Source organism: Balaenoptera borealis (assembly GCF_965194805.1).
Source record: "Balaenoptera borealis genome assembly, chromosome: X".
Taxonomy (NCBI): domain Eukaryota; kingdom Metazoa; phylum Chordata; class Mammalia; order Artiodactyla; family Balaenopteridae; genus Balaenoptera; species Balaenoptera borealis.
In genome coordinates this window covers 116107859-116133323 of record NC_138881.1, presented here as the reverse complement: position 1 = coordinate 116133323, position 25465 = coordinate 116107859, and the positions used below count along the sequence as shown (strand labels likewise).

At 44.7% G+C, this 25465-nt stretch overlaps 1 protein-coding gene across 4 annotated transcripts in view; it reads left to right on the top strand.

Moving 5' to 3' along the window:
- Positions 1-25465, top strand: part of FGF13 (fibroblast growth factor 13) — a 533641-nt gene that overhangs the window by 22024 nt on the left and 486152 nt on the right. For all 4 annotated transcript variants that reach the window (XM_082376182.1, XM_082376177.1, XM_082376178.1 and 1 more), the window contains one exon: positions 675-886. In XM_082376182.1, the coding sequence (XP_082232308.1) occupies positions 838-886 (49 nt within the window). In that variant the 5' untranslated portion in view covers positions 675-837. The remainder of the gene's footprint in view (positions 1-674; positions 887-25465) is intronic.

Below are 25465 nucleotides of genomic sequence, written 5' to 3'. Positions count from 1 at the left end.
AAGGGCCGTCGCGTCCCGCTCCTCCGCCCGCCAGCAGCTCGGGACCCCCCTTTGGCAAAATTATAGGAACCTGAAAATTGGTTCAGTAGAAAGAAAGAGGCGACCCTCCCCTCTCGATTCTCCGCGGGCGAGGAGCTGCGCGGCTCTGCGGTGTAACAGGCTCACACGTTGCTCATCACATGTTCAAACATTTCCCTTTCGGGGAGGCTCGTTATTTTTAAGTGAATATTTTCGTCTTTGTTTTGATTTTTTTTAACCTTCCTCGGGGTTTTATTTTGATGGAGTTGGCGGCCCGCAGCGGATGGGGAGAGGCGGGGGAAGCAGCCCGCTGGCGCGCGGGCAGCCCACCCAGGCAACTCCCCTCACGGCCCGCGCCGGCCCGGCGAGTGGCCGGCGCGGAGCCCCGGGAGGCCGGCGGCCGAGCCGGGGAGTCCCAGCCGCACCTCTCGGCGGCCCCGGGGGTGGCGAGCGCGGCTCTCCGCGGGCGGGCGGGCGGGGGTGGGCAGGAGCGGCGGGCGCGGGGCGCGGAGGGAGCGCCGCGCCGCTTTGTCTCTGCACTTCTGGAGCCAGGCGAGCGGCTCCTCCCGCGGCCGGCCGCTCGGGCTCGCGGCGGCGGCGGCGGCGGCGGCAGCGGCTCCTCCTTCACCCCTCTCCTTTCCTCCCCACTCTCGTAGGCAGCGGCGGCGGCGGCAGCGCTGGGGAAAGCGGCTTCTGCCCGGAGCCACGCCGAGGGGAGCTCGCGGTCGCGACTTGCCGCCCTAAGCACTCTCCCAAGTCCGGCCCGCTCGGCGAGGACTTCCGTCTCCTGGCCGAACCTTGTCAAGCAAGCTGGGATCTATGAGTGGAAAGGTGACCAAACCCAAAGAGGAGAAAGATGCTTCTAAGGGTAAGCCCGCCCGCCGAGTCCGCCTGCTTCCCTTCCCTTGGTTTCCCTCGCCCGCTCGCGTGCGCGCCGCCCTCCGGCGGCTCCCGGCCTCCCTCCCGGAGCCTAAGCTGCCCGTGACCTCTGCGACCCCGGCGAGAAAGGCGGGGGCCGGGCCGCTGGGGGGCCTGGGTTTGCACCACTTTCCCTCCTTCCTCGTGGAATTGTCGCCCCGCGAGTGCCTCCAGCCTCTTCGCTCCCCCTCTGGACGCACCGGGGTGGCGCTGCGGGCAGACGAAGCTGCTGCAGCCCCGAGCGCCGGGAACAGCGCTGCCTGCCACCGGCCGGCCCCCTCTCCGTGCGAGTGCCTGTGTGTGCGTGTGCGCGAGTGTGCATATGTGTGCTGCGCGGGTGCAACATGGTGACATACTCAGGAATCGGCCCCACTCTTAGAACCCAAGCTCGAATCCACCTTCCACCACCCTCTCCCCGCCCCCAATGCAAACAAAGAGCCTGGCCGACACGCACAACCCCTCCCCCCACGCTCCTTTCCCCCTCACGCCCCCCCTGCTCCCCAACTCTCTACGTCCCCTCCCCAGAAGGCAGGAGCTTGCAACCTTCCACACGCCGCGTGCAAAAGTGAGCGATCCCGGTGCCCCGGCGCCGCCCGCGCTGCGCGTCGGCAGCGCAGCCTCGCCGAGCCCCGGGAGAACAAAGGCTCTTGTCCCCTTGCTACCAGTGCCCAGCAGGAGCGGGCCCCCGCGGGAGGGGAGAGTCCCCTCCCTCCACTCTGGGGGGTTTAGCCATCTGGCCCGCGGCGCCCGGCCGCCGGTCCCCCGGAGAGCGCTTCTCGGCCTGGGGCCTCCCACCGGCGGGCTGGGGAGGCGCAGCGGAGCAGGGCTCAGGCCCGGGAGAACTCGGGAGAAGGAAGGGGCGTCCCCTCGACCCCTACCAGTCCTAGCCGTGGCCGTGCTGAGGACCCGGCTTAGCTCCGGAATGTAAGCTGGAGACAGCATCCTTGGAGACCTGGGTGCAGAGAGAGGCACAGAAGAGGGGGTGTGGTAGAGCCGTGGGGAAACGGCAGGTGCCTTAGCTGCAAGTGTCCGGAGTGGCCACAGAGCGGACGCCGGAGTGGGCTGGACCGGCCCGGAGGGCCCCAGGCAGGCTGAACCGCAGCGACCCACGCCGGGTCCACGCTGCTGCAGAAGTGGGGCTGCAGTGGGGGGAGCCCCAGCCTTCGTTCACGGGGCCCCGATTCCTCCTTGAGCCCTGGGGCTCCCTTCCCTCCCACTCCTTTCCCTCTTCCTTTTTCTCATCTCCTCCTTCTCGCCTCTCCCCATCTCTCAGAGCTTTCTTTCCCGGGAGATTCTAGGGCAGCGTCAGCCCTCCCCCGCGGAAAGTTGTCAAAGTCTTCAGCTCAGGGCCTTTATCCTTGTTTCTAAATGGAGCCGGTTCTCTTCCAACTAGGCGAAGCGTCGACGAGAGGCTCCAGAAGTTTGTGGGGCGTTTAGATCTGCTGTACTAAGGGTCAGTGTTGCCATCGGCCTGCCTCAAGGCTAGAGGTCACCCCCTTCGGACCCACTGATACCCGCAGGCTGTTTGAGGCGCACAGATTAATTGAAACGGTCACCCGGAAAGTGGAACTCCTGCTACACTTTTCCAGAGCTTTCCTAATTGTTGTGCGTTTTAAACAGGCATTCGTATGATAAGAGAAAGTGACTTCCGGGTCGTTAGAAGGTCTTGTTTTCCGTTGAGGGCCCAGACAGGTGAATACAATTGAAGATGGTCGCACCAAATTGACCTAGGCAAGTGATTCCCCTTTTGCATCTGGGAGTATTTCAAGTTTGTTTCTGGAACTTTGGTCCCTGATTTCCATCAGATGGTTACCTAAGGCTTATTTCAGGCTACCTTTGGGAGGACCCTGCAACCAAATTCATTCACAGAAAATGAGATGCTGTTCTAGGAATATAATTTGTAATTGTTCAGCACGGAGTAAGAAGTCTGGAAACATTAGGACAAGTTTCTCTCACTCGATAATGAAAATTTTTACTAGGCATATGTCATAACATTTTCTTATGTTGACTCACCACATTTGAAACCAAATACCTCTCTGTATGAATTGTGTAATTAGCATTTGGAATTATGGTTGTAATTAGAATAAATTAATTTTACAAGGCAACTTTTAAGAAGGGAGTTTACTTTCCCGAGGAGATGGGAATCTTATGGCTGCTAAGAGCCCGAGTCCCATTTCTGCCTTTCTGTTGGCTGTTGAATATAGAGTATTTTCAAAACAGTGAATGCCTAGTAGCCGTTAGTATTTTACCCTTTCAGGTAAATATGTTAAAAGTCTTGTGTGACTAAACTTTAAAGACTACTTTTTATGTTAGAGATGAAAGATACCAAGTCTATTTATATTTTTAACTAATAAAGTTTACTGACCATATTCATGGAGAGGTTGGGTTATTTACAGATTTCCTATGTATAGGTCATTTTTGGATTTTTTTAAGCTGAGTGACTCAGGAGCACACTGTGCAACAGATACAGGATTGAACATTTATTAGGTACTTTGAATATACACACTTAATTTTGAATGATGGTGTGACAAATGATTGAATCAAGTCAAAATTTAGCAACAGTTTGAATGAATTTCATAATCTGTTTTCAGAGCCTACTGCTCGTTGAAATTCGGCCTCCCACCCCATCACCTGGGGTTGATGCTCACAGCCTATCATAACTGCATAGGAGATTATCACAGTACAGTGTTTCTAGACTTTCTAAAGCATAGGTAGCAGGTAATTAGTTATTTTGTGCTGCTTAATGAAATATGGCTTTCAGAGCATATAAATTGCTCTTTGTCTTTTTAAATGATGTTCTTCAACTCATTGAGGTTAAGACCAGTGATGAACAATGATGTTTTCTATAACCTTTTTCAGTAACATAGCCAGACAAGATAGACTGTCCTCTTTGGGAGGGGGGAGGGGAACCTTGATTGTGTTTGAAAGTATTAAAATGGCCTCTTGAGCAGCAAATCATCTTTTGTGTATTTAGGCTTTGCATAAACTTTTTTTTTTTTTAGATTAAGTTCTTTAACATCTACTCTTTTTTTAAAAATTTATTTAATTAATTAATTCATTTTTGGCTGCATTGGGTCTTCGTTGCTGCCTGTGGGCTTTCTCTAGTTGGCGGCGAGCGGGGGCTACTCTTCGTTTCGGTGCGCGGGCTTCTCATTGCGGTGGCTTCTCTTGTTGCGGAGCATGGGCTCTAGGCCTGCGGGCTTCAGTAGTTGTGGTGCATGGGCTTAGTTGCTCCGCGGCATGTGGGATCTTCCTGGACCAGGGCTCGAACCCGTGTCCCCTGCATTGGCAGGCAGATTCTTAACCACTGCGCCACCAGGGAAGTCCCATGCATAAACTTTTAAATTGGCAGATGAATATATAGTTTAGGGCACTCAGCTCCTGAACAGGAGGACCTATTTCCATTTCAGGGAAGAATAACATTTGGTGGTTCAAGCAGATATTCACTTAGCTTTGACTCTCTTCTCTACCTTGTCACATAAGATCTTTTCAGCAGTTCTCTGTTGGAAAAGCACTCAGTTAAGGCTGTGTCTGGTTTACCGCAACCGTGTTCCTGTGGCATTCGGAGACTGTGTAACCTGTTACAGATAAAACCAAATCGTTTGTAGATTGAGTGAAAGTCCTAGCCAATTCTCGATTTCAAAACCGTCATTTGGTTTGGGACTTCCCTGGCGGTCCGGCGGTTAGGACTCTGCGCTTCCACTGCAGGGGGCACGGGTTCGATCCCTGATCCTGGTAGTAAGATCCCACATGCCGCGTGGTGTGGCCAAAAAAAAAAAAAAGAAAAACTGTTATTTGGTTTGTAGTTGGAGTTTGGGTTTGGGTTTGGGTGTGTTTTTTCAGCAACCCCTTCCCTTGTGGTTAGCCTGAGCCATCACATCTGGGCAGGTTTAAAGGCCATGTGGGCTGTGGGTTCTCTCTGAGATGGCCAGCACTAACGTCAGGCTGGGTTTCTGCTGGCTGCTGGGCAGTGGAGGACAGTTCCACGCATAGTCCGAGACGTCAGCCACTTGCACAGCTGTTGCTGTAACAGATTACATTGCACACATGCATTTATGGGTGCAGCTCGTTTTCAGCTCCCTTCCTGGCCTTTTCCAGTTCCCTTCCTGGCCTTTTCCAGTAGCCTCTCTAACCATACCTAAGAAGGACAGGGCATTGTGGTCAGGCAGCCAGCGTATCAAGTCATGAACCCGGAAGGCCATTCCAAAAGTTCATCTTGGTCTTGGTGGATTATTGCAGTCGCCTCCGTCAAGTGTCTTTCTCAGACTTGGGCCAGGTGAAGCACGTGTTTAGAGGTATTTCACCCACAGGAAGTCATGATGTTGGTGACCTCTTATTAAAAACTAGCAGTCAGGGACTTCCCTGGTGGCGCAGTGGTTAAGAATCCACCTGCCAGTGCAGGGGACACGGGTTCGAGCCCTGGTCCGGGAAGATCCCACGTGCCGTGGAGCAACTAAGCCCGTGCGCCACAACTACTGAGCCTGCGCTCTGGAGCCCGCGAGCCACAACTACCGATACCCCGTGTGCCGCAACTACTGAAGCCCACGCGCCTAGAGCCTGTGCTCCGCAACCAGAGAAGCCACCGCAATGAGAAGCCCGCGCACCGCAACAAAGAGTAGCCCCCGCTCGCCGCAACTAGAGAAAGTCCGCGCGCAGCAACGAAGACCCAACGCAGCCAAAATAAATAAATAAATTGGGAAAAAAGAGAGAAAAAAAAACTAGCAATCATAATCTCCCTATTACTCATATAGGAGCTTGTTTTTTCACCTGGTGAATAAGTCACCATGGACCAGTACGGTATTATGGAGTGTCATAAGCCCCAGATTTGCTTCCGTGGCCGAGATGGTGATCACAGCCTCAGTGAGGGGGTGTGGCCAGGGAGATCTCTAATAAGAAGCGTTGGTCTGTTCTTGGGGCTAGGTGCAGAAGATGAGTTCACAGTGTCCCCACATCCTCGTCATTATTATTTCCAGTGGCGTGCAGCTTCTTTACTGACAGGCTGGAGCAGGAGTGGGATGCGGGTTAGGGGTGCTGTATCTTCTTAGTTCTGCTTCCTCTGAGTCTCTTGCCAGTACAGTTCAAATTGTTACAAGGCGTTAGGATGCATCCTCGGGCTGGAGGTGTGAGGGAGGTTGGAGTCCGAAAGGATGTTGCAGGATGAGTGAGTGAGGAGCAGAAAGTGAGCTGTGGGGTTGAGGTCCATGCCTAGTGCGCAGGGACATGTATGGTGGCCCTGAGCACAGCGCCGGAACTGGGAGAGAACTGGAGTCAGGGTCTGGGTGGTAAGCTGGAGGGCTGATTTGTGAGGCAGTCACTAGGGAGAGGAAACTGTTAACATTCCAGGTCTCTTTGCAGCTGTGCTGTTTTATGTTCAAATCAACTCCTCATTCTGGGAATTACAATCAACACAGAACAACCGAAATGTGTTGCAGCTCTTCAAATATATCCAATAAAAGGGCTTTCTAGTGTCTGCTTCATTAATGGCTTGTATTTTTGGAGCTGAGAAATTTGAAAGGAATACAGGATAATTGCCAAGATTAAACAATTCAAAGAGGGAAAAAAAACCTCCCATGAATTAAAGTGTGGTAGGTGGAGGGGATCCTCCATGTCTATTACCGTGCTAAGCTTAACGTGGTCTTTGGAATGCGGAGATTGGGCACATAAATATAGCTTTAGCAATTAGCAGAGAAGACAAATGTCTGCATAAATCATTGTCTGCAGCCACCCATTTACCGTTTCCCTGTCCAGAGGATCCGGAAGACTCGTTAGCAGCAGGATTTCTCAGCACAGGCTGAGGAGTGGACTTCAGGCTCGTTGTCCTGTGTGGCGTGGTTCATCCGAGTCAGTCCTCACCAACTCGAGATGTAGCTTATCTATTTGTGATATACCAGTTCTACAAACTCACTTGAGTGAGATTTCTGACATTTTAAAACGTGGCATTTTATCACTTTGGTGAAAGCCATATCTTGATGAAACATTTCTTAGGGGTGTGGATTTCGGGGTAAATGGCACTAATTTCCTAAAGAAAGTGAAATAGTAATCATTATGCCCCCCACTCCAGCCTGCAGGTCTAATTTCTCCTTGAATTGGATGGCCATTTGTTTTTCTCTAAAGCCTTGTTTCCAGGGTATTAATCCTGAAAATGGGAGTTTTATATTAGAAAAGAGGTAAGTTCTTGATTCTTGGGGCACAACGGAAATGTGAAGGACTGTGTTATTAGGGATCTGGGTTTGTAATAAACATTAAGCCTAAATTACAATTACTGTACGTTGAGATTGCTGTTAAGCAGTTCTCATGCCTCTGCCCTTGTAAATTACATTTAGCATTGATTTTCAAATGGAAATGGTATTAGTGTCACTGGCTAAGACCCTCCCCACAGGCAGTGGGCAGAGGGTAGTAGGTGTCCTTGCTGAGTCTTTTAAACTGTGGCAGCACCCTTGGCTTATGTTGGTGTAAGGTTTAGGTTGACGTTCCAGCGGGTGCATTGGGGCTGGGCTGAGCTGAGGCGTTTGCTTGGCCTGCCTGCTCTCAGCCTTGTGCAGAGACTTCAGATTTGGTTTGGACAATCACTGTTGCCCAAAGGAATTCTCAGGTATACATGTCTGTCCTTTAGGGACCCTGTCAGTAGGGCCTGGGAAGAAAGACAAAAATCTTCTGGTGAAAGGTAGGCCTGGTCAGAGGCCGAATTATAAAAGAGTTATTAAAAAAAAAATGGTACGGACCCAATTTCCTTTTGCGTAATTGAAGATTATATACAACATGAACAAATCCTAGGTGTACATCTCCACGAATTTTGACAAATGTTTACACCCACATGATAGAATATTTTCATCACCCCAGAAAGTTTTCTTGTGTCCCTTTCTAATCATTCCCCCTTCAAAGGCAACTACTATTTTGATTTCTGTCGTCATATTTTAGTTCTCCCTTTATTGAATTGAATGGAAATGGAATCTTGCAGGATGCACTCTTGGTCCCTGAGACCTAGCCACCTCTCCAGGTCAGCATGCTTCCTTTCCCGGTTGACAGCCCTTCTTCTTGTCTTGGCATCTGGTTTCTTGGAAGACCCCCACCCTGCCCCAACCTAGGGCACTCAACAGGGTCTTGTACTTGGCAGCCCATAAGGAGTATTTGTTGAATGATGTAGGCAAGGTAGGGAATTCCTTTAAGCCGGGGTACGTCTTGTTCATCCTTAATAACAATAATGATCATAGTTATTATTGTTATCATTCTAGTAGCTTCTAAATTATGGAGCACTTACTATTTACTAGGCATGCATGATTTTTATATATATCTCATTTAGTCCTTATGACAGCCAAATGAAATAGTGAATAGTATTTATGGACTTCAGAGATGAGAAAATTGAAGTTGAGGGAGATTATGTAGCTTGTACGAGGTCACACAGCTAGTGGGTCCCAAATTACTGGCACAGCGCCTGGCATTGAACTAAGGATTGCCAGAGGCAGCGCTTTAACTCCAGGGAATTAATGTCAGTGGTTGAGTTTCCGACATCTAGATAGGATGGGGAAGTACTTTTGGTTGGGATCTTAAAAATAATGTAACCCGAGCGGGACCCTACGGGGCCTGCCGGGGACAGACCCCTCCCCCGTATCCTCTGCTGTAGTTCCTCTCTGAAGTACTCAGACAATAGTATCTCATGCATATTTCCTGAGTTTTTCAGATGCTAAAAACCACCAGCAATGGAATAAGTTAACTACTTGATGATCAGGAGCCCCCAGACCTTCTGGCGCCTAAGGATTGATAAAGTTAATTGCCCTGTTACTTCACCATCAAGAGAATTGTGCATGAGCTGATCACACACCCTGTGACCCCCCCCCCCCAACCTGGCCTTTAAAAATGCTTTGCTGAAGCCCTTTGTGGAGTTTGGGGTTCTGTGCTCCAAACTCTGACGTCGGCACACGAACTTGCATTCGGTAACAGCAATAGTTTTTTTGAGCACTGATCATATGCCAGGGATTGACATGAAGTATCTCAAGCTATCCAAGATAGATATACATACTACTATTATTCCCATTTGACAGATAAGAAAACAGTCTCGGGTTGAGACCAGTAGCTGTGGCGCACGGGCTTAGTTGCTCCGCCGCATGTGGGATCTTTCCGGACCAGGGTTCGAACCCATGTCCCCTGCATTGGCAGGCGGATTCTTAACCACTGCACCACCAGGGAAGCCCAGTTGATTCTTTTCTAATCCAGGTTTGCACAAGGACCAAATTACTTGCCGTTTGCCAACGTGGACATGACTAGGAAGAGTTTGCCTATACAGGCATGATTGCTCCACGGCTGTGATCTTTGTGCAGCCGAAGAGATCTCCGAACAGATTTCTTGAGTGACTTATCCATCTCAGGCACTGTGCTGTGCCCCGGCAGAGAGGAGAGAAACCCAGTCCTACCTTAAGCCTTAGGAGTGCCCTTTCCTTCCTCTTTGGCCTTGGACATTCTCACTTGTACCTCCAAAGTGCATCTCCCCTCAGTTGGCCATGAGTCTGACTTTCAAGATGTAAGCATCTGCCAGTTTGAAAATAATGGTATTTCTTCCCCAGAACTGAGTCTGGGAGCTTGTTTCACCTGTGTTCTATCGATTACACTTCCTCTTAATTCACAACTGGGTAAAACTCCCAATTGTTTATTTATTTATTTTTTCCATTACATGGCATATGCTTTCAGTCTGCCTCTCATCAGAATCATCTGTCTCATTTCCCTTCTCTTTCTCTCTCAATCCCACCCTCTCCTCCTTCCCTCCCTCCCTCCTTTTCTCTCCTGTTCTGCCACCTTCCTTTTCTTGTCTACAGATGTCAGTGGTTTTCATTAAGTGAATAGGGTTCCTTAGGGTATGCTGGGCTCATTGGAGGATTCTCATTTCTGGATTTTCTCCCTTGATAGCTATAACTTCAGTAAAAGAAATCCCCCCCATAACATGTAGCTCCATGGAAGAAGCATTTCACTCCTTATTGTGTAACTCATTTTAAATGGAAAAATAAAGTGCGAGCTTTATTTCTTATACTGTTTATGCTGCCTTCAGTTAGATAATATTTCCAAAAAATATATCTTGTTAACAGAGACATACGCCTTGAACGAGCATTATTAATTATAGTTCTCTAAGTTAGGACTCATGCAGTGTTTCTCTGGTGCTGCAGAACCTAGTTTTAACAGCCGTAATGAACAGTGACGGGTCTATCGCGTGGTTATAGGTAAGTTTAATAACAAATGTGAAACCCAGTTCTCAAAAAATCCCTCCAAATTATGTAGGTAGCATGTTTCCTGCTCTTGCACTGGGGGTCAGTAAACAGATCGAGTTCTTCAAATATTTATCTTGCTGTTAAAAGTAGAAGTAAACAAGCTAAAGAAAGGCAGGCTGAGCGCAGTTCTTGAATATGCCTATAGCTATTTTAAGAATCTTCTTTCAACCACGACTTTGAAAGTATTGTGAATTGACCTGCTTCTTTTGCCTTTGATTCTCCGTGTGTGTGCTCGCCTCTTCCCTTGGGGGGCTTACTGAAAAGACTTCCAAGAGCTCTTGGATTTGCGCGTGGTTTTCGGAGCCTTGGGAACAATGTGAGCGGTTCTCCTGGAAACGGGGCCGGCGCTCCTCGTGGCTCTCGCTCCGGGCGCTCCTCGTGGCTCTCGCTCGCGGGAGCGTTTGTTTTCCGACTCACTGGGACCCGACAAGCTGGGACCCGGGCGGGAGCGCCGAACGGCCCGGTTAACCGGCGTCCCTCAGTCGCCGCGGATCCGGCTGGCGGGTTGATTACAAACCTGTGTGCTCATGAGCCTCGTGATGCGGCGGCTGCCGAAAAAAGAAACACGGAAAAGTTGTGTCACCGAAGGTGAAACTTGGCGAAGAAGTGCTCGGCGCCGGGCATGACAAAGCTGCTCGCGGCGGCGGCGGCGGCGGCGGCGGGCAGCCGAGGGCTTTGCCCACCGGCCCCGGGCGCCGGCAGCCCGGCTCGCTCGAGTGGGGACGCCGCCGAGGGGGCGGGGCGCCGGGGGCAGCCCACGGCCTGGAGGTCTAGACCGCGGGCGCTTTGCAGCCGGTGGGAGGCAGCGTTAAGATGGTGGCGGCGGGCGGGGCCGGAGGAAGAGTGTCCTGACCCCGACCCGCCTCTAGCGATCAGGGCGTCCTTGCCCTGCCTACGCCTGACCCACCCGCTGGGCCCCTCAAAGGCGGATACTCTTCAAAGCCTGGAAGTCAGGTCTTAGCCAAACAGAAGTGCTTTGCTTTCTCTGTCTTCTGGTCAATGTTAATTCGGTTTCAGCTGTGTAAAAAACCTAGGATGCGTCTTGACCAGAACGCCGCTGACCGTTTTGAGTTCGTCTGCTTTTATATTGCTTATGTTTCGTGGTGTCGATTTTTTTCAGATTACAAAATAATGCATGCAATTCAGAAAATCATAAAAGCATGAAAAAGAAAATATCCCCCAAGGGTTGTACTCCCAGGTTCTTTTTGAGATTTTCCTTCCAGTCTTTTTTCTCTGAATTTTATAATACACACGTATACATCTTTAAGTACATGTGTGGGATTACACAGTAGATACTATCACCTGCTTTTTTTCCCTCAACACCCTGTTAGAATGTTTTTCTATGTCATTAAATAATCTTCCACACTATCATTTTTAGTGCGTGCACTGGGTGTGGATTTGGGGGTGACAAAGGAGAGATGGTAATTTTGAGCCTGAGGTTGTGAAAAGTTTTTCTCTGCTGCCTTGAGATCTTTCTCACTGGGCTCCACAAACATTATTCGTATTTTATAAACGTATATATACGAATCTGTGCATATATCAAGATATATATATGCATCTATAAATTTATACATATAAAATTAAATGCATGTAGACAAATATGCATATGTCTAAATAAATACACACACAAATATGCTTAGAATAAACCCTGAAAGAATATGTATCAAAAGGAATCTCTGAGTGGTTGGCTTATAGAAGATGTATAGAGGATGTATATGTATATGTATGTTTATTCGTGTCTTCTATTTTCTCTACAGTGGACGTATATAATGATCATAATGATATAATGAAAATTAACATAAACAATATATTGCTTATGGATTGTCTTCAAACTGACTTTTCTGCTCCAGCTCTTACCATTTCTTGATCTGGAATGCTCTACTACCTATTATTTCTACATTTTGTGATCCTTCATGTCCAAGCTTAACCCACATCCTCCAGGAAGCCTCTCTCCCACCCTCCCTACAGGATCTGTTTACCCCTTGCACTGGGCTTCTCGGTTACCCATCTGGCAACGTCCGTGGACTACTTCGGATAAATCTGATGATGCATTTTTCATCTGCTCATGTTTTATCTCCCCAACTAGATTTTAAACCTCCTCAAGGGCCCTTGTCACAAAAGAGGTACAATACTCAATAAATGTGTTACTTAACCATCACGCTCAGCATCCTTCCTAGGTTTCTTTAAATGCTCTTGTACCTTTTGAAACTCCAGACCGTATCAGAAGCCCTTAGAATGACAGCAACAATCCACCTGGATTTAATATTGCTAATTTGATTTGGGGTATAATTTTCACTTCACAGTGGGCCATCTTCCAGGTAAAAGTGGCTGCATGGTTAAAAGCATGGATTTTAGAAACTTGCGTTCACATATAAGTTCCTCTGCTTAGTCGCTGTGTGATCTTGGGCAAATAATCTTTCTAAGCCTCTTCGCAATGGAGATAGTTATATTTATCTCACATGCCTATTTTAAAGATAGAATGAGATAATGTGTGAAAAACAAACATAGAATTTGGTCAATGGTCATATTGATAATATTATTAAAATAGTAGTGATTTTCATATTGATTATTCAAGTTAGAGGGTTCTTGTTAAAGGGCTTGTTGGCCATAGAAATAAATCTAAAGATTCACACATCTGTCTGACAGTCATACTCCAATTTAATGGATTTTAGTTATACAGTCACTGGGGATGGGTTCCAGGACCCCCCACCCCCAGATACCAAAATAAAATCCGTGGGTGATCAAGTCCCTTATATAAAATGGTGTAGTATCCGCATATAACTATGCACATCCTCCTGTAGACTTTAGATCATCTCTAGATTACTTCTAATACCTAATGCAAATGTAAATGCCATGTAAATAGTTGTAAATACAATGTAAATGCTTTGTAAATAGTTGATGGCCTGTGGCAAATTCAAGTTTTGCTTTTTGAAACTTTCTGGAATTAAAAAAAACTTTTTAGATCCATGGTTGAATCCACAGATGTGGAATTTGTGGATACAGAGTGCCGACTCTACTAATTCATGTATTAAGTCATTCATCCATTACTTTATCAATAAATATTTGTTGAACCTCCTATGTGACAGCAGTGAGCAGAACACAGAATCATCCCGGCTTTCATGGAGCTGATACTTTACAGGTTTACTTAGAGGAACCGGACTTTCAGTGCACAAAGCACTCTGTCCCATGTTGGTGACATGTCAAGCAGTGAGTGACCTGGTGCCCATAATAGCCATCTGGGCCCCCGGGCCCTGGCCAGCCCGAACTACCAGGGAGGGAACCTGGGTGAAGTTGGACATGGCTTATTCATGTTTGGTCCAGGGACCAACTAGAGCTGAGGTTCCTGAGCCTGCTTGGGCTCAGCACCACCTTCCACCACATACATCCCCACCATGAGGATTTGACTCAGTAGGTCTGAGTATGGGGCTTATGAACCCATATGGTTTATAAATCTCCTTAAGTGATTCGAACGCACAGCCCGTTACGGGGCTTACTGCTCCTGAGCAGTGTTTCTCTAGCTTGCCGGAAGTTAACAGTCACCTGTAGGGTTTGTTTAAAAAAAAAAAAAAAAAAAAAAAAAAGCTACCCCTCCCCCTGACCTGCTGACTCAGAACTTTAGGAAGAGAGTTTGGTACTGTGAATTGTAAATCAGCGTCTTGGTGATTCTTATCATTGAGCAAGTTGGGGAAACATTGTCCTAGAGACATCAAAGGACCCCTGGCTATTACGTGTAAATGTGCATTTTTCTGGTGGTGGCATCCCTAGCTTTCCGCAGATTCTCAGAGGGTTCAGTATCTCCAAAAATAGCCCTGAGCTCTGTGCCCAGCATTGCTGTCTGTGAACTGTGTGCATTGGGTCCTCAGTTTTCTCAGCCCTACTCATCCTCCACAGGCAAGTGTTCTGTTTGGAAGCCTCCTTTCTCCATTCTTGCTCCTCCTTTCTCTCTTGTCAGGCTGGCCTCCATTCTTTCTGTTGCTTCCAGGAAGAGAATTTCAAAGCCTTGGGCCCTTCCAGAGAGGGCGGGGCTGGGAGGGAGCTTTGGGGATGCCCTCCAGCGCTGGCCGTCCCAGCATAGCTGTGAGAATGGTGGCGGTCAGTGAGCAGGTGTCGTGACCCTTCTGGGGGCTGGACCCCAATGGATCTTAATGTGGGGGGATAAGGGCCTGGAAAGTGGGACTTCTGAGATAATCCTTTGCCAGTCCAGAGCAGGTGGGCAAGGGCATTCCCCCTTCTGGGTACCGCTTTCCCGCCTGTACGTGGCAGGAGGTGGGGCGAGGTGGGATTGCGAGGGTTGGGCCAGGCTCAGACACATCCCTCCTTGGTCTCCCCCAGGCAGCCAGCAGTGTCGCTGTCACTGGTTCATGAGCAGTCAAGTGCATTGACCTATTACTGCTAGTTACTTTGAGTTATAAATGGTTTTTATTTCCCCTGTGGAATTGGGGATTCAGGCTGTATAGAACGACCCGATTTGTATCACAAGAGCCTTTGGGACTTTGACAGATTTCACCACTTAAAAAACACAGCTTTTTGTCTCTACCCCACTGGACATAAAAGCAATCTTTGAATTTATGGAACAAAGAGCATGTCTTTAAACGGCAGTGCGCACAGAAAGGGAGGAAAGGGAAGTAAGACAGTTCGTCCTCTTTTCTGAGGCCATTGTCTCCAGGCAAGTGACAAAACTGAATACGCTGAAAAATCTTGTATTGATTTTTAGTGCAAAGGCATCTCCCTAGGATCTGAAAACCCGGTAGAAGATAATAAACTTGTTCTCCTGCCGTTGAGCCAGGAGTTGAGTTGCTTCGTTTACTGAGAGATTTTGACCAGGGTGCCTCTCTCTTGACCATACTGATAGAGAAGAGGCTCGGTTTCTGAAAGCCTGATATATACAGATTGGATTCAAATGGTGAATGGGGAGGTCGTTGCAATATTGAAGGACTTATTGTTTTATGAAAAGGTTTTCTTTTCATAGCATCATCTCTGGTGTATCTGAATGTTTCTTTACGGATCAAGGATTACTTCATTAAAAATAAAGAAATGAAGGCCAAGGCTAGAGGTCTCTTGTTGAAGCGTTTGGGCTTCCTGCAGTTCTCATTATAAGCTATTGCTCGCAGTGGCTGTTTTCGCTTCCCAGGTTCGTTTTAAAAATCTTTATTTTTACTTTTTTTAAATTTTTTTTTATTTTTACTTTTTATTGTGGGAAAATATACAGTAATTTTTTTAAAAGTGTACAGTTCTGTGGCATTATGTGCACTCACGTTGTTCTGCGACCGTCACCACCATACTTCCAAGGTTCTTTCTTTTAGAATTTTATATATTTTTTTATATGGCAGGTTCTTATTAGTTATCCATTTTATACATATTAGTGTGTACATGTCAATCCCAATCTCCTAATTCATCACACCACCCCCCTGCCCCCGCCACTTTCCCCGCTTGGTCCCCATATATTTGTTCTCTACATCTGTGTCTCAATTTCTGCCCTGCAAACCAGTTCATCTGTACCATTTTTCTAGGTTCCGCATATATGCGTTAATATACGATGTTTGTTTTTCTCTTTCAGACTTACTTCACTATAACAGTCTCTAGATCCATCCACGTCTCTACAAATGACCCAATTTCGTTCCTTTTTATGGCTGAGTAATATTCCATTGTATATATATACCACATCCTCTTTATCCATTGGTCTGTCGATGGGCATTTAGGTTGCTTCCGTGACCTGGCTATTGTAAATAGTGCAGCAATGAGCATTGGGGTGCATGTGTCTTTTTGAATTATGGTTTTCTCTGGGTATGTGCCCAGTAGTGGCATTGCTGGGTCATATGGTAATTCCATTTTTAGTTTTTTAAGGAACCTCCATACTGTTCTCCATAGTGGCTGTACCAATTTACATTCCCACCAACAGTGCAAGAGGGTTCCCTTTTCTCCAAACCCTCTCCAGCATTTGTTGTTTGTAGCTTTTCTGATGATGCCCATTCTAACTGGTGTGAGGTGATATCTCATAGTAGTTTTGATTTGCATTTCTCTAATCATTAGTGGTGTTGAGCAGCTTTTCATGTGCTTCTTGGCCATCTGTATGACTTCTTTGGAGAAATGTCTATTTAGGTCTTCTGCCCATTTTTGGATGGGGTTGTTTGTTTTTTTAATATTGAGCTGCATGAGCTGTTTATATATTTTGGAGATTAATCCTTTGTCCGTTGATTCGTTTGCAAATATTTTCTCCCATTCTGAGGGTTATCTTTTCGTCCTGTTTATGGTTTCCTTTGCTGTGCAGATGCTTTTAAGTTTCATTAGGTCCCATTTGTTTATTTTTGTTTTTATTTCCATTACTCTAGGAGGTGGATCAAAAAAGATCTTGCTGTAATTTATGTCATAGAGTGTTCTGCCTGTGTTTTCCTGTAAGAGTTTTACAGTGTCCAGTCTTACATTTAGGTCTCGAATCCATTTTGAGTTTATTTTTGTGTATGGTGTCAGGGAGTGTTCTAATTTCATTCTTTTACATGTAGCTGTCCAGTTTTCCCAGCACCACTTATTGAAGAGACTGGCTTTTCTCCATTGTATATCCTTGCCTCCTTTGTCATAGATTAGTTGACCATAGGTGCGTGGGTTTATCTCTGGGCTTTCTATCCTGTTCCATTGATCTATATTTCTGTTTTTGTGCCAGTACCATTGTCTTGATGACTGTAGCTTTGTAGTATAGTCTGAAGTCAGGGAGTCTGATTCCTCCAGCTCCATTTTTTTTCCCCTCAAGACTGCTTTGGCTGTTCGGGGTCTTTTGTGTCTCCATACAGATTTTAAGAGTTTTTGTTCTAGTTCTGTAAAAAATGCCATTGGTAATTTGATAGGGATTGCATTGAATCTGTAGATTGCTTTGGGTAGTATAGTCATTTTCACAATATTGATTCTTCCAATCCAAGAACATGGTATATCTCTCCATCTGTATTATCTTTAATTTCTTTCATCAGTGTCTTATAGTTTTCTGCATACAGGTCTTTTGTCTCCCTAGGTAGATTTATTCCTAGGTATTTTATTCTTTTTGTTGCAATGGTAAATGGGAGTGTTTCCTTAATTTCTCTTTCAGATTTTTCATCATTAGTATATAGTAATGCAAGAGATTTCTGTGCATTAATTTTGTATCTTGCAACTTTACCAAATTCATTGATTAGCTCTAGTAGTTTTCTGGTGGCATCTTTAGGATTCTCTATGTATAGTATCATGTCATCTGCAAACAGCAACAGTTTTACTTCCTCTTTTCCAATTTGTATTCCTTTTATTTCTTTTTCTTCTCTGATTGCCATGGCTAGGACTTCCAAAACTATGTTGAATAATAGTGGCAAGAGTGGACATCCTTTTCTTGTTCCTGATCTTAGAGGAAATGCTTTCAGTTTTTCACCATTGAGAAGGATGTTTGCTGTGGATTTGTCATATATGGCCTTTATTATGTTGAGGTAGGTTCCCTCTATGCCCACTTTCTGGAGAGTTTTTATCATAAATGGGTGTTGAAATTTGTCAAAAACTTTTACTGCATCTATTGAGATGATCGTTTGGTTTTTCTTCTTCAATTTGTTAATATGGTGTATCACATTGATTGATTTGCGTATACTGAATAATCCTTGCATCCCTGGGATAAATCCCACTTGATCATGTTGTATGACCCTTTTAATGTGCTGTTGGATTCTGTTTGCTAGTATTTTGTTGAGGATTTTTGCATCTATACTCATCAGTGATATTGGTCTGTAATTTTCTTTTTTTGTAGTATCTTTGTCTGGTTTTGGTATCAGGGTGATGGTGGCCTCATAGAATGAGTTTGGGAGTGTTTCTTCCTCTGCAGTTTTTTGGAAGAGTTTGAGAAGGGTGGGTGTTAGCTCTTCTCTAAATGTTTGACAGAATTCAGCTGTGAAGCCATCTGGTCCTGGACTTTTGTTTGTTGGAAGATTTTTAATCACAATTTCAATTTCATTACTTGTGATTGGTCTGTTCCTATTTTCTCTTTCTTCCTGGTTCAGTCTTGGAAGGTTATACCTTTCTAAGAATTTGTCCATTTCTTCCAGGTTGTCCATTTTATTGGCACAGAGTTGCTTGTAGTAGTCTCTTAGGATGCTTTGTATTTCTGCGGTGTCTGTTGTAACTTCTCCTTTGTCATTTCTGATTTTATTGATTTGAGCCCTCTCCTTCTTTTTCTTGATGAGTCTGGCTAATGGTTTATCAATTTTGTTCATCTTCTCAAAGAACCAACTTTTAGTTTTATTGATCTTTGCTATTGTTTTCTTTGTTTCTATTTCATTTATTTCTGCTCTGATCTTTATGATTTCTTTCCTTCTACTAACTTTGGGTTTTGTTTGTTCTTCTTTCTCTAGTTCCTTTAGGTGTAAGGTTAGATTGTTTATTTGAGATTTTTCTTGTTTCTTGAGGTAGGCTTGTATTGCTATAAACTTCCCTCTTAGAACTGCTTTTGCTGCATCCCATAGGTTTTGGATCGTCGTGTTTTCATTGTCATTTCTCTCTAGCTATTTTTTGATTTCCTCAGTGATCTCTTGGTTATTTAGTAACGTATTGTTTAGCCTCCATGTGTTTGTGTTTTTTACGTTTTTTTCCCTGTAATTGATTTCTAATCTCATAGCATTGTGGTCAGAAAAGATGCTTGATATGATTTCAGTTTTCTTAAATTTACCAAGGCTTGATTTGTGACCCAAGATCTGATCTATCCTGGAGAATGTTCCATGTGCACTTGAGAAGAAAGTGTAATCTGCTGTTTTTGGATGGAATGTCCTATAAATATCAATTAAATCTATCTGGTCTATTGTGTCATTTAAAGCTTGTGTTTCCTTATTAATTTTCTGTTTGGATGATCTGTCCATTGGTGTAAGTGAGGTGTTAAAGTCTCCTACTATGATTGTGTTACTGTCGATTTCCTCTTTTATAGCTGTTTGCAGTTGCGTTATGTATTGAGGTGCTCCTATGTTGGGTGCATATATATTTATAATTGTTATATCTTCTTCTTGGATTGATCCCTTGATCATTATGTAGTGTCCTTCCTTGTCTCTTGTAACATTCTTTATTTTAAAGTCTATTTTATCAGATATGAGTATTGCTACTCCAGCTTTCTTTTGATTTCCATTTGCATGGAATATCTTTTTCCATCCCCTGGCTTTCAGTCTGTATGTGTCCCTAGGTCTGAAGTGGGTCTCTTGTAGACAGCATATATACGGGTTTTGTTTCTGTATCCATTCAGCCAGTCTGTGTCTTTTGGTTGGAGCATTTAATCCATTTACGTTTAAGGTAATTATGGATATGTATGTTCCTATGACCATTTTCTTAATTGTTTTGGGTTTGTTTTTGTAGGTCCTTTTCTTCTCTTGTGTTTCCCACTTAGAGAAGTTCCTTTAGCATTTGTTGTGGAGCTGGTTTGGTGGTGCTGAATTCTCTGAGCTTTTGCTTGTCTGTAAAGCTTTTGATTCCTCCATCGAATCTGAATGAGATCCTTGCCGGGTAGAGTAATCTTGGTTGTAGTTTCTTCTCTTTCATCACTTTAAATATATCATGCCACTCCCTTCTGGGTTGCAGAGTTTCTGCTGAGAAATCAGCTGTTAACCTTATGGGAGTTCCCTTGTATGTTATTTGTCATTTTTCCCTTGCTGCTTTCAATAATTTTTCTTTGCCTTTAATTTTTGCCACTTTGATTACTATGTGTCTCAGTGTGTTTCTCCTTGGGTTTATCCTGCTTGGGACTCTCTGCACTTCCTGGGCTTGGGTGGCTATTTCCTTTCCCATGTTAGGGAAGTTTTCGACTATACTCTCTTCAAATATTTTCTCTGGTCCTATCTCAGTCTCTTCTCCTGGGATGCTTATAATGTGAATGTTGTTGTGTTTAATGTTGTCCCAGAGGTCCCTTAGGCTGTCTTCATTTCTTTTCATTGTTTTTTCTTTATTCTGTTCTGTGGCAGTGAATTCCACCATTCTGTCTTCCAGGTCACTTATCCATTCTTCTGCCTCAGTTCTTCTGCTATTGATTCCTTCTAGTTTGTTTTTCATTTCATTTATTGTATTGTTCATTTCTGTTTGTTTGTTCTTTAATTCTTCTAGGAGTTTGTTCTTTAATTATTATAGGTCTTTGTTAAACATTTCTTGCAACTTCTCGATCTTTGCCTCCATTCTTTTTCCGAGGTTCTGGATCATCTTCACTATCATTATTCTGAATTCTTTTTCTGGAAAGTTTCCTATATACACTTCATTTAGTTGTTTTTCTGGGGTTTTATCTTGTTCCTTCATCTGTTACATAGCTCTCTGCCTTTTCATGTTTTCTATCTTTCTGTGAATATGGTTTTTTTTCCACAGGCTGCAGGACTGTAGTTCTTCTTGCTTCTGCTGTCTGCCCTCTCATACTTCCAAGGTTCTTAATGAGAGATTATAATGGCTGGAAGGGACCATAATAACCATTTGGCCCAACCTTCCCGTTACAGAGAAGAGGGAAATCAGGCCCACAGCGATGTAGTGCTCTGCCCAAGGCCAGAAAGCAACTTATTAACAGGGGCCTAGCCCATCTTTGACTCTACTGGTAGCAGAATCAAGGATTGGCCTAAATATTTAGGATGTTTCCCTTATTTTTTTTTTAAATCAAGTAAGTAATCAGTCTTTATGATTTAGAGCCGGAAGCCCTTCACACATCATCTAGTCCCAATTCCAAATTTAAAATATTGGTTCTATTTGCTGTTTCTAAATCCAAATTCAACTACAAAAAGATGCTAACCTTCTGATTTCCAAAAATCAGGCAAATTCTTCCCCAGTCTTCCTTCCACTGACTCCTTGACATTCCATGGTTGAAACCAAGTTCTTTGTGGGTGGCTGTTATTAATAATCTTTCCTTGGGATGTTTACAGTAACTGTTGTGACCTAAATAAAATTTGCCTGTCTTGTTTTTCCCCCACAAAGGCAAGAACAGTTTTTAAGAGTGTGTTCATCTCATACCATTGTACTTACCTGTGACTAAAAGAGCTGAACATTGGGGTTTTTTTTTTTTTTCTGTTTATTACATTAGGTGAGGAAACTTTCATTAGATGGAGTAGGGTATTTCTACACAAGTTAAACTGTTTGGGGCCTTTGTGTACCATAACCACTTTTTCTTGGAGTAGAGGTTCAAGACAGTGTACCATGTAGCTTTATAGCATGATCCTTCATAAAAATTTTATTTCTAATTGTGATACAATACACGTGATAGAAAATTTATCATCTTTAACCATTTTTAAGTGCACAGTTCAGTAGTGTTAAGTGTATTCACATTGTTGTGCAACCAATCTCCAGAACTTTTTTATCCTGCAAAACTGAAACTCTACCCATTAAGCAACACCTCCCCGTCCCTCTTCCCCCCAGCCCCTGGAAACCACCATTCTCCTTTCTGTTTCTATGAGTTGACTATTTTAGAGATCTTATATATAAGTGGAATCTTACAGTATGTATCTCTTTGTGACTGGCTTATTTCACTTAAGATAATGTCCTCAAGGTCCATCCATGTTGTGGCATGTGTCAGAATGTCCTCTTAAAAGGCTGAATGATATTCCATTGTATATTGTATTAGTCAGGGTTCTCCAGAGAAACAGAATCAATAGGATATCTATATATAGATAGAGATGGAGATAGAGGACATTTATTATAGAAATTGGCTCATGTGGTTATGGAGGCCAAGAAGTCCTACAGTCTGCCATCTGCAAGATGGAAAACCAGGAAAGCCGATGGTGTAATTCAGTCTGAGTACAAAGGTTTGAGAACCAGTGCAGCCGATGATGTAACTCCTACTCCAAGATCGAAGGCCTGGGGGTGGGGTGGGGGGTCGGGTGGTGTAAGTCCTGGACTTTGAAGGCCTGAGAACCGGGAGCTCCGATGTCTACGGGCAGGAGGGGATGGACATCCCAGCTCAAGGAGAGAGAGAATTTGCCCTTCCCCCCAGCCTTTTGTTCTGTTGGGGGCCTCAAGGGATTGGATGATGCCTGCCCACATTAGTGAGGGGGATCTTATGTACTCAGTCTACTGACTCAAATGCTAATCCCTTCCAGAGACACCCTCACAGACACACCCCAAAATAATGTTTTACCAGCTATCTGGTAAAACATCTCATAGCCCAGCCAAGTTGACACATAAAATCAACCATCACATATGTATGTACCACATTTTCTTTATCCATTTCCTCTGCTGATGGACATTTGGGTTGCTTCTACCTTTTGGCTAATGCTGCTGTGAGCATGGGTGTTGATCCTTTTTTTGTTGTTTAAGTGATGGGAGAAATTGGTTTTTTTTTTTTTTTCTTTTGGCTGTGTCAGGCAGCTTGTGGGATCTTAGTTCCCTGACCAGGGATTGCACCTGGGCCCCGGCAGTAAAAGCACTGAGTCCTAACCACTGGACCTCCAGGGAGTTCCTGGGAGAAGTTGTTTTAACGTACTCGATTTGTTTCCTCAGTCTTAGTCCTAGGTCATCAAAATAATATGGTGAATGAAGTGAAGGAAGAGCCCAAACCATCAGGCTGGGCCCTGAGGATGGAGGTGTTAATCCAAATGGCTTGCAAGTTTGAGAACCATGAGAAGAGAGAATAGGGCTTTTGTTGGTCCTCTTCTGTCTATGTATTTTTTATGGTGGGTTTTTTTGGTACAGTGATGTTTTGGTAGAAATAATGTGGTTTCTCTGCGATAGCCTCCATGGTCCTTCATCCCTGCATTTGGAGTGGACTGTGCCTTCCAGTGTCCTTTGCAATTTATCTCCATTTCCCTTTTGCTTTGTAAGTCTCTCCCCCTGTACTGTAAACTTCTTGAGCTCAGGGCCACTATCATTCATCTCTGGATGTCCAGTACCTAGGACAGAGCCTGGCCCATAAAGCAAATACATTAAGTGCTTGTTTGAACAGAAATTTGACTCATTCTGTCATTTGGAAAATTGTAACTTCCTAGTTAGTCTTGGAACAATTTGACATTTTTATTTGTTTTCCTCTGCTTCTTTTATGTGTGAGACATGGCTTATGTTCAGGCGTACAAATTAGGTTTAAGCATGTGACAATTAAGTTTCTTTCTCTCAATCCTTTGCTGAATACTTGGCATGAAATAGAGGAAATATCCAGGCCTGGACTTCAGTGTTGATCTGTGCAGCCCCTCTGAACTTCTTCACTGTGCGTCCTCTCTCCTCCCAGCCCCCTCATAAGATGGTTCGCACAGGTCTTGTGTGTGGCTTTGGCTTGTACAGCCAGTGCCACGAGTGCTGTATTTTTATCGGGGCACAGATTTCCCACTCTGTGTACTGGCTCCTAAGCCTTGTTTTTCATGCCCCTTGCCATCTTCAAAACCCTCCAGAACATCTTTATATGTTTCCTGAAATAGAAATCTCCCCAAGCGGACTCTGGTTTCTAATAAAAGCCCTAGCAATATTTAATATATTCTGTTTCCCATTTGTGAGCAGAGAGCGTGCAGATACACTTATTAGGTGATAGACAATACTTTAGAAACACATGCCTGAGAATCTGGGCACCATTCATTCAAAGAGCACCAGCCATCTGGCAGGCTCAGTGCCAGGCACTGAGGGGCAGAGAGTCGCTGTTCTTTCTCCCTCAGAGCTGACAGTGGGAAGGATTGAGAGCTGGGGAAGCTCGCGAGAAGGGCACTGCCCTAGGTGGGTGGCAGTTAGTAGCGGGAACATTGACCTGACACCTGTAGGATGAGCAAGGGTTCGTCAGTTGATGAGAAGGAACAAGAGTGTCATGGCAAGTGCGAACGGTACATGCAAAGGCTGGCAGACAGTGAGAACCGGGCTTACTTAGAGAACCGAAGGAAGTTCAGGGTTCCTTGAGCAGCGAGTCAGCCTAGTGACAGGCCAGGCCTTGCGTGCCCTGAGTTATGCCACTCATGTGGCAGTGGACTCATGTGGCAGTGGACGTTCTCAGTGATTTCCAGTTTTTAAGAAGAATTTCAAAAACACCATTTCTCTCTGCATTAACAAGCAGGTTCCCTGATTGGAAGAAATATATGAAAAGACAAACTATACAGAATTCAAGCAGGCTCAGTGACAACAATGGACGAGTTTAAATGCCGATTGTGAACAAAACCATAGGATACGATCTTTTTAAATGAATAAAACTCATTAGATTTTTAAGTAGAAGCCTTTGTTGTTAAAGTTTTTTGTTTTTTTTTTCACCACCAAAAATGTAGTTTCCATGGGTCACCATACAGTTGATCCTTTTGCCCATTTTGCCCTCCCCCTCCCCCTCCCCTTTCTGGTAACCACTACTCTGTTCTCTGTATCTACGTGGTTTTGTTTTGTTTGTTCATTCATTTATTTATTTTTATTTGTTGATTAGTTTTTTAGATTCCACATATGAATGAAATCGTACGGTGTTTCTCCATGCGACTTATTTCCCTTAGCACGATACCCTCAAGGTCCATCCATGTTGTCCCAAATGGCAAGATTTTATCTTTTTTATGGCTAGTAGTATTCTTGTATGTATATACCACATCTTCTTCATCCGTTGTTGGGCATTTAGGTTGTCTTCATGTCTCGGCTATTGTAAATAATGCTGCTGTGAACATAGGGGTGCACATATCTTTTCGGATTAGTGTTTTTGTATTCCTTGGATAAATTCCCAGAAGTGGAATTGCTGGATCCTATGGTAGTTCTATCTTTAATTTTTTGAGGAATCTCTATATTGTCTTCCACAGTGGCTGCACCAATTTACATTCCCAGCAACAGCTTATGAGGGTCCCCTTTTGGCCACATCCTCACCAACACTTGTTATTTCTTGTCTTTTTCATAATAGCCCCCCCTTGGAGTTTTGTGAATTGTAGGCTCCGTGCTTAGAAATCCATGTATGTGTTTACAGTGTTTTTTTTTTTTTTTTTTAAACTGGTAACAGGAGTGAGAGATACCCTTTTAGCTATTCAGAATATGGATTGTTTAGCAGTCAGATACTACCAGCCCAGAAAGCAACTTAATCAACTTTATTCATACAAAAGTACAAAGTTATATGGCTAGTTATTAGTAGGTCATGAATTTTTATTAAGTCAAAAAGACCATTGGTATTTAACAGATAACGTCATTCTTGAGAGCTGGGGGTATAGCCAGGAAGGATGCAACTCATTAACGGCTCCAACTTACATCACTCCTGGTGGCTCTCAGCTTTGACTTCAGCAGTTGCAGAAAAGTAAATGTGCTCTCCCAAATATTACCCAGAAGTTGCCACAAAGAAATTTCAGTATAGTTCCACGTATTTCACTTATCCATTCATTGAACATGTGTTGGGTGCCAGCTCTGTGT